Source organism: Equus quagga, chromosome 12 (genome assembly GCF_021613505.1).
Source record: "Equus quagga isolate Etosha38 chromosome 12, UCLA_HA_Equagga_1.0, whole genome shotgun sequence".
Lineage (NCBI taxonomy): Eukaryota > Metazoa > Chordata > Mammalia > Perissodactyla > Equidae > Equus > Equus quagga.
In genome coordinates this window covers 111,041,718-111,049,363 of record NC_060278.1, presented here as the reverse complement: position 1 = coordinate 111,049,363, position 7,646 = coordinate 111,041,718, and the positions used below count along the sequence as shown (strand labels likewise).

Below are 7,646 nucleotides of genomic sequence, written 5' to 3'. Positions count from 1 at the left end.
CGGGGAGAGAGACGCGGCGCAGCTGCTACTTGGAGTGGGCGGAGCTGGGCCAGGGGACGCGGGGCTGCGGGGCGGGGCGGGGAGAGGGCGGTGGACCAGCCTGGGGCTGCGGGGCGGGGCCGGGGGCGGCGGGACAAGGCTCTATGCGCCCAGGGCGCAGGCGGCTCCGCGTTCAGACCGGCAGAGGCGGCGCCCGCGGGCTGCGCCGACACCATGGGCTGCTGCTCCGGCCGCTGCACGTTCATCTTCCTCTGTACTTTCCAGCTGGTGAGTGGCGACGCCTCCTCGGGCCCCGCGGTCCCCGCACAGTGAGGAATCCGGGCGCTGTCCCGCGCCCCCAGCCCTGCCCGCTGGGTTTGCGCCCGGGGATTCCCGGCAGGGGACGTCTGAGACCCGGGGCCTTCTGTGGCCGAAGTTCGCCCTCGCCCCGGGGGGCGTGCGGAGCCAGCGCCTTGTGAGCGACGGCCCCTCCGTGCGCGCGCGCGCCGGGGCCGACCGGGGGCTCCTGAGCTGCGAGGACAGATGCCGGGGAGCGGCTGCAAGGGGCCCGCGCGGAACAAAAGCCTTCGGGCGGGACGCGTGGACCCTGCTCTCGCAGCCTCGGGCTCGGGGCGTCCCTGGGGGCGGGGGGAGCCTGGCCCGCGCTCAACAAGTCCCGTGGGCACGGCGCCGTCTGGAAGGGGCGCTGCTGCGCGCGGTGTCCACCCGTGTCGCAAGGCGTGGGTGGCCCCGAGTATAGGCGCACAGAACGTGTGAGAGTGTGTGCTCCCTTTCCGAAGCCAGCACCAGGGGCCGAGTGAGCCGCGGAGTTCGTTTCTGAGACCTGACAGCCCCTTGTGGTTGTAAGTTTGGGAATGAGTGTGTGTGTTGGGGTGTGTGAGCCCGGCCCTGCCCGCCCCTGTTGCCTCCCTAGCTGGAGGAGGTGGTCCCTCCTTATTCACCCGGGCCTGGAAAGATGGGGAGCCAGAGGGAGGTTGGAGAAGGGGGTGGGGCACGTGCCCAGGGCTGCACTTCGAATCTTTTGTGGGGGGATTAGCTGGGCCCCCTGGATGCAGAGCTTTATCAGAGAACTTGGGCATCCCTTGGCCAACTTTCCATTCTGCCCTTGGATAGAGCTCCAGGGACCCCAGGTCTTCCCCCATCCCAGGACCTGCTGTTCTGGGGGAGGGGGGTAAACAAATGTCTCCAGTGGGCTGGGGGGGGGGGGGAGAGATGATGATGGGCCCCTGGGTCTCTGGTCTTAAAAAGGAAATGCTGCTATGCTGATGCTACACTGGGTGTGCTTCTGGGCTCAGCTGGGCAGGGTGCTTTCTCCTCGGGAAGCCAGAGGGCCCAGAGAGGAAGAAGGGTGCCTCAAAGGAGTGTTAGGTAGAAAGTCCTCCTGCGCCCATGGCTGTGCAGGGTCCGTGTCCTGTCCTCCACCTGGGGCAGGGCTCTGGCCGAGCTGGCAGGGGACCAGGATACACGGGCTGGCGTGTCCCACCTGCGGGGGGAAGGAACTGCCAGAGCTTCCCTGTGGGGCACTCGGTGCTGCTGAAGCGTGAGGGGCATGGGTGATGGGGAGCTTGGAGGGAGGTGGGTGGTCTGCAGGGTTTGTGCTGGACAGATAAGGCTGAGAGATAGCCCTGGGCCCCACAAAAGGCTGTGAGGCCCCAGGACTGCTCCACTGGCAATAGGGAGCTATTGCAAGCTTTGGAGCAGTGGTGTCACTATCTTCAGCGGGAGGCTCCCCCACTAGTAGGAATCCCTTAGGAGGCTCCCAGGGGTGGAGTTGGGAAGCAGAAAGGGGAGGAAGGGATGATGGGGTGAAGGACAGCAAGGAGCCCGGGCTGACCGAGAGGTTTGCAGTGTGGCGACTGGCAGCTGGCGGTGGTGTCTGGGCCTCAGGAAGCAGAGCTGCTTTTGGGGTGCCATGGCTTTAGTTTCGATGTGTTGAGTTTGGTGTGTGGGATGCACTCGCAGTTGTCAGATGGGCTGGAACTCGGGGCAGGAGAAATAAATGTTCTGGGTGAGGGGTGTGGCCTCCCGGCTCGGGGGTCAGACGGTTTAGCCTCTGTGGTGGACAGTGCACAGATGGGTGCCCCTGCAGGCCCCTAGGACTTGGCTGCAGCCAAGAGGGAAGTGTTATCTTCACTTGAGGGCAGCAGGGTTTCCCTGGACAGAGGGCTCCTCGAAAACTCTCAGTCTCAGCCACACGAGCCCAAGGGCCGGGACTGTCCCTGGGCAGCTGGCCAGGCTGCGGCTGAAGTGCAGCAGGGAGTTTGGAAAGGCTTTTGTCCTGGCTGTCCACCCGTCCCTCTCGGCCGGGTGGAGAGGCAGCAGAGCAGGAAGAGGTCTGACACCACCTGCGGCTCTGGTCACTGCGTGCGGGGTGGGGAGCCGAGGAGGAAGCATGGGGGGAGTCCTGTGGCTTTTCTTTTCTCTTTTTGACAAGCATGAGAGCTTTCTGTTACCAAGCCATGGGATGAAGGCCCGCGCATCTCTTCTGGGAGCTTTCTCCCCAAAGAATAGCGTGAACTTTGTCTACTGGGAGCCAGCGGGGCCAGCCAGCGTGTGCTGCTGCGGTTTCCCGGGCTGTGCCCCAGCACAGTGACGAGAGGGGAGCGAGAACTCAGTGAGACGTGTGGGGCAGCTGCCACCGGAGCTAAATCGCTCATCCCCTCTGGCCTCCTGACTGTGGCCACAGGACCACAGAGCACTGAGCCTTTCAGTGCCATGGCTTAGAAATGAAAAAGACGCCCCCCCCCCCCCCCCCCCCCCCCCCCCCCCCGTGCCCTGGTGGCCACTCTGCCCGGGCTGCAGGGTCTCTTCTGGGAGCGGAGGGTGGAAGCCCCCCTCAGCCTTAGAGATCCCTTATCAAGGACACACGTCCAGTCTGAGCCCTGAGCCTGGGCCTCACAGGGCAGTGCCTAGTGGCAGATGATGCGAGGCAGCAGGTGAAGAGGGGTCTTGGGGGCTGTCCTCACTCCGCCACCACCTCTGTGCATAGCGCTCAGGGCTTAGGCAGGGCAGGCATCCCTACCGGTTGGTGAGGGTCTTCTGGGCACCCAGGGGAGGTCTGGGGCTCAGAGCATAATTTCATTCTATGTCATTCTGTGTTGGCTGGCTCTGCCCATGAGGACGGCGCGTGTGCATGTGTGTGTGTTTGTGCATGTGGATGTGCATTTCTCTTCTTCCTAGCCCCCCGACTGCCCACCACAGTGTAGGCCCTTCATGCTTGGGCTCCTCCCTCCCTCCCGCTCCCCTCCTCCTCTCCCACTCTCCCAGAGCTTTGCCCCCACCTGGTGCGGTGGCAGTGAGAGGCCTGGGAGGTCTGACCCCCGCCCCGTGTGAGGGGCTCAAACTTTGTCTCAAGGGCACAGGGTGAGGGAACCATGTCCCCAAAGGCCTGGGAGGCTGCTGGCGCCCCATCCTGTGGGGAACAGGCTTCTTGGCCACAGCCAAAGGCAGACTAGGGAGGGGGCTTAATTTCTGCTTGTCCTCGTCCCCTGAAACTGAATCCAGCTGCAGCAAGGTCTGCATCTGGGCTGTGATCTGCAGCCGCTGCGTGCGTCCTGCCTGCAGGGGTTCTGGTGCCCCTGCCCGTGGGGTCCTTGCCTGGGATGATTCTTTAGTTCTTGTTCAGCTTCTGAGCTGTAATTCTTCTGCAGCAGCATCATCCCCTCCCCTCATGCTTCAGACGGCAGAAGGAGAAAGACCTCTGGGCCCGACGCTTCCTTTTATTCCCCATGTTTGAGGTGATGGCAAGGCAGCTCCCCAGGACCCTTCAGGGTGAAGTGTCACTAGGAGTTCCTGTGGGAGATGTCAATGGCATGTTCGCTCCGTTCTGTGTGTAGTTCTCGGTGACATCCACGGTTCTGCGCTGAGATCCTTCATTTTCAAGCTATGACGGTCCAGAGTGCTCACCGATCCTGACATTCCCTCGATGTGGGGCTGATCTGAGTCTCATCAAGGCAGAGGTGGCCCTCCGGGTGGGCACGTGCCCCTGCCCTGGCCTGCGCGGGGGTCCTGGGGAGCTTCTCTGTCCCTCTGACCCAGCCTTGAACTGAAGCCCAGATGCCGAGGACTCAGGGTGGGGCCTAGGAACGCGGGTCCAGACTCCAGCATGGAGGAGTCTCTGACAGCAAGAGGAGTGAGGGAGGGTCTTTCCCAGTGGGCGTGGGGTCAGACCTTCTGGGGGAGATGTTGGGTTTTCTCTCCAAATAGAACTGTTGCTTTATGAGGAACAGATGGTGAGGGGACTGCCCACCAAGCCCCCGGCTGCGCCTTCCTGGTGTCACAGCAACTCTGTGGTCCCCCTTGTGGTGCGGGGCACAACGTGGGAGCAGGACAGCATGTGGGGAGGGGCGTGTGGAGGCCTCATCAGAGGAGCTGTCCTGGGGCTTCATCACTCCAAACGCCCATTGCAGCCCGTGTGGTGAGCTCGGGCCTTCTCGCCGTCAGGAGACTCCACTGAGACCTTGGTCCTGCTGACCCCTTGATCTCAGTCTGGTGAGAATCCGAGCAGAGAAGTCAGCTAAGCTCTGCCTGGACCCCTGACCCGCAGGGGTCATGGGATAATACACAGATGTTGTTAAAAGCCCCAAGGTTCGTGGTAGCTTCTTACGCAGCCACGGCTAGCTGGGGCACCCCCCATTGCCCCCAGGCTCAGACCCGTCTTGGTTAATCCAGTTCTTGTGGCCAGAACTCTCGCCTTGGCCGGAGCGTATCTGCTCACGCAGAGGGTTGCTCACGGTCTCTCCCTTTCTCTGTGTAAACAGCTGGCCAAGGTCTCAGGGCAGCTCTCTGTCCACCGAGCCACTGGCCAGCGGGGACTGTGAGAACAGACATGAAGGGTCTCCGGTTAGGAGCCCCTCCAGCCTCCCCAGTATGCAATCTAGGGGCTCTCCTTGCACGTAGCGGGTGTTTGTCAGGGTTGCAATTAAGGGTTATTTTTCGTGGTGGGACGTCGGATGAGCAGGGGCTCGTAACCCACAATGTGCACCTGAGCCCTGTCTCAGGCTTGCCCTGACGTGGCCGCTGCCCGACGGGGGCACCGGGGAATCCCCAAGGGGTCCTGGCACCCTGCCGTCCAGCTTCTGGAGCAGTTTCTGTTTGTTGCACTTGTGTTTGTGGAACACCTACTGTGTGCCAGGCACTGGGCCCTAGGGGTGAAGGTCGGGCAGAGGTCAAGCAGTCAGGAGTGTCCAGAGTTCCCCACAGCCAGGGGAGGGTGGTAGCTGTGCAGCTGGTCTCCAAGGACAGGACTGGCTGCCCCAAACTGACCTGGAGGTCCTGGGGGGGACCTTCTAAGAGTGAGGGGCAGCAAGCCCAGGACAAGTGGGATCTTCAGACCTGGGAAAGCTGGACAGAGGTGGACCCCAGCCTCTCCCAGATGGGCTCTGGGGACGAGGAAGGGGGCTGGAGTGCTCCCCGAGGCAGGGGCTTGCGGACATTGTCAGAGAGGGACAGACAGACAGACCAGAGGTGAGCACACAGCCACAGTGGTGGCGCCGTGAAGGCAAAGTCTGGCTGGTGAGGACACAGCTATCTCATGGGCAGCTGGGTCTCTGTGTGTCCCACTGTGTGTCCATGGCACTGAACCAGACCCCTGTCCCCATTCCTGGCCTGTTAGCACCCTCCGACCTCTGCCCCCTTCTTGAAAGGCCACCAAGCAAGAAAGCCCCCTCCCCCAGGGATGCCCCCCACGGTTCAGGACCTTGGCGACGAAGGACACAGGGCCTGTGGTCAGGGAGGCTGCAGCCCCACACTGTCTACCTCAGACTGGAGGGAGCAGGGGAGGATGCCCAGCCTCCTCCCCTTGGCTCTGGGGGGTTCCTGTAATGGATGGGCCATGCCCAGGGTCCCAGCTGCCTGCCGGGGGCTCAGACAGCTGACCCAGGCCGTCCCAGTAACAACCACGGTGCTGCGCATCGCTCCAGAACTTGCCCCTTTCTCTGCGGAGTGTTTCAGACGGCTGCCGGTAACAGAGTTTGTTCATTGTGGAGCAAACAGCAGGACCTGGCACTCTCGCTGGTTGTGGAGGGCACACTGGGAGACAAAGGGGGTCGCTGGCCCTGGTTCTCCTTGGTCACTGGAGAGGACAAGCCTATCGCCGCCTGGCCAAAGTCGCCGGCCTCAGGGGACTCGCCTGGAAAAACCCATGACAGACCTGGGGGTGGGACACGCTGTGACAAGAGGGAAAGTGGCTCAGAGTGCCACGCTTGTGGGCCAGCCCTGCTCCCCACTCCCCACTCCCAGCTGTCTCCTAGGGCAGACCCAAGCCCCCTGCAGGACATGCTTGGAATGTCCCCCTGCACCGACCTCCTGGAAATAGCTGCCCCCACCTTGGGGCCATGCACAGTGGCCAGGCAGTGCCCAGGACGCACCCACAGCAGCTGTTCTGGGAGCTGGTCTGTCCCTCGAGGGCTCCAGGCTGCCGGGGAGTGGAGCCTGGGTGGGGTGAGGGCCAAATGCTCTGGGCGAGGTCGGGGCATCTGTGGCCAGCAGGCCTGGTGACCACGGGGAAATCCACGGAGGCCCAGGCTGCCAGGCTCCATCCGCAATCACAGTACCAGGGCTCCCTGTAGGAGATGACAGCTGCCCTGGTCCCCTGATCCCACCCTCCCTGCTCTGCCCCTGCTCTGCCCCCTATGGTTTCAGCCCTTCCAGTGCTGGGAGGGCTGTGCAGCGACCTGGCCACCGGCTGTGAGAAGACCATTGTTTCTCCCGCTAGTGGCCAGGTGGGTGTCTGCTTGGAGGGCTCTGCTCCCTCCTCACCTTTCAGAGCCTTCCCCCAGCTAGGGCTCAGCGGACGCCCCCCCAGGCCGCACACCAGCCATCCCTCTGGGTCAGGAAAACTCTCCCAGCGCCAGGAGCCCTGGGCACACAGTGGGCCTGCAGGGAAATGGTGGAGGGCATCCGCGGGGCCGCCAGGATGCTGTCCCTTCTCTGCGGCTGTCCTTTCAGGATGTGGCGGCCCCTTCCAGCCCTCGCAGGACGCGCCTTCCTTGTCCTGAGCACGGACAGGAAGGTGGGATGCCACAGATCTGGCTGTATTTTCTCCTGGTGCGTTGTCAACACCAGCACATGTGATGGGCTGGCCCGCAGATGGCATGAATGAATGAACGAATGAATGAATGAACAACTGAGTGCTCTCTGGAGCCAGGACTGTGCCCAGAGCCAGTCCATCTCCCTTGAGGATGAAACATCAAGTTACCAGATGTCTGACTCCCTTCCATTGGTCCTGTCGGCTGCACCTGCTGGGCTGGTGCCTGCAGAGCTGGCGGGCGAGAATGCCCTGGAAGTGGGGAGCACCCTCGCCACCACCACCCCGAGAGCTGCGTGTCTCAGCTCGAGCTTCCTGCCCTGTGCCTGCTGTTGGCCTTAGAACCCCATGAGTCACAGCAGCCCCATGTTCCCATTCTCCAGATGAGGAAACTGAGGACAGGGGTGCTTACTCAAAGAGGGCCCTTCAGGACAGAAGGAACACCCCATGGGGAGGTTTTAGGGCTCGTCGGACTCACTGCACACTTTTACTGGAAGAGCCGAGACCTCAGTGGCCCTCAGTGGGGTGATGAGGCAGGAGAGGTGGGCCTGGGCCTCCCTCTGGGTTCCACTGCCCCTCACCCCCCTGCTCCTAGGTCACCGCCCTGGAGCGGCAGGTG

At 62.8% G+C, this 7,646-nt stretch overlaps 1 protein-coding gene across 1 annotated transcript in view; it reads left to right on the top strand.

Annotated features, from left to right (window-relative positions):
• The first annotated feature begins 213 nt into the window (after positions 1 to 213).
• The window catches only part of NKAIN4 (sodium/potassium transporting ATPase interacting 4), an 18,816-nt gene continuing 11,383 nt past the window's right edge, over positions 214 to 7,646 (top strand). Inside the window, exon 1 of the mRNA XM_046680095.1 lies at positions 214 to 267. Within this exon, the coding sequence (XP_046536051.1) occupies positions 214 to 267 (54 nt within the window). The remainder of the gene's footprint in view (positions 268 to 7,646) is intronic.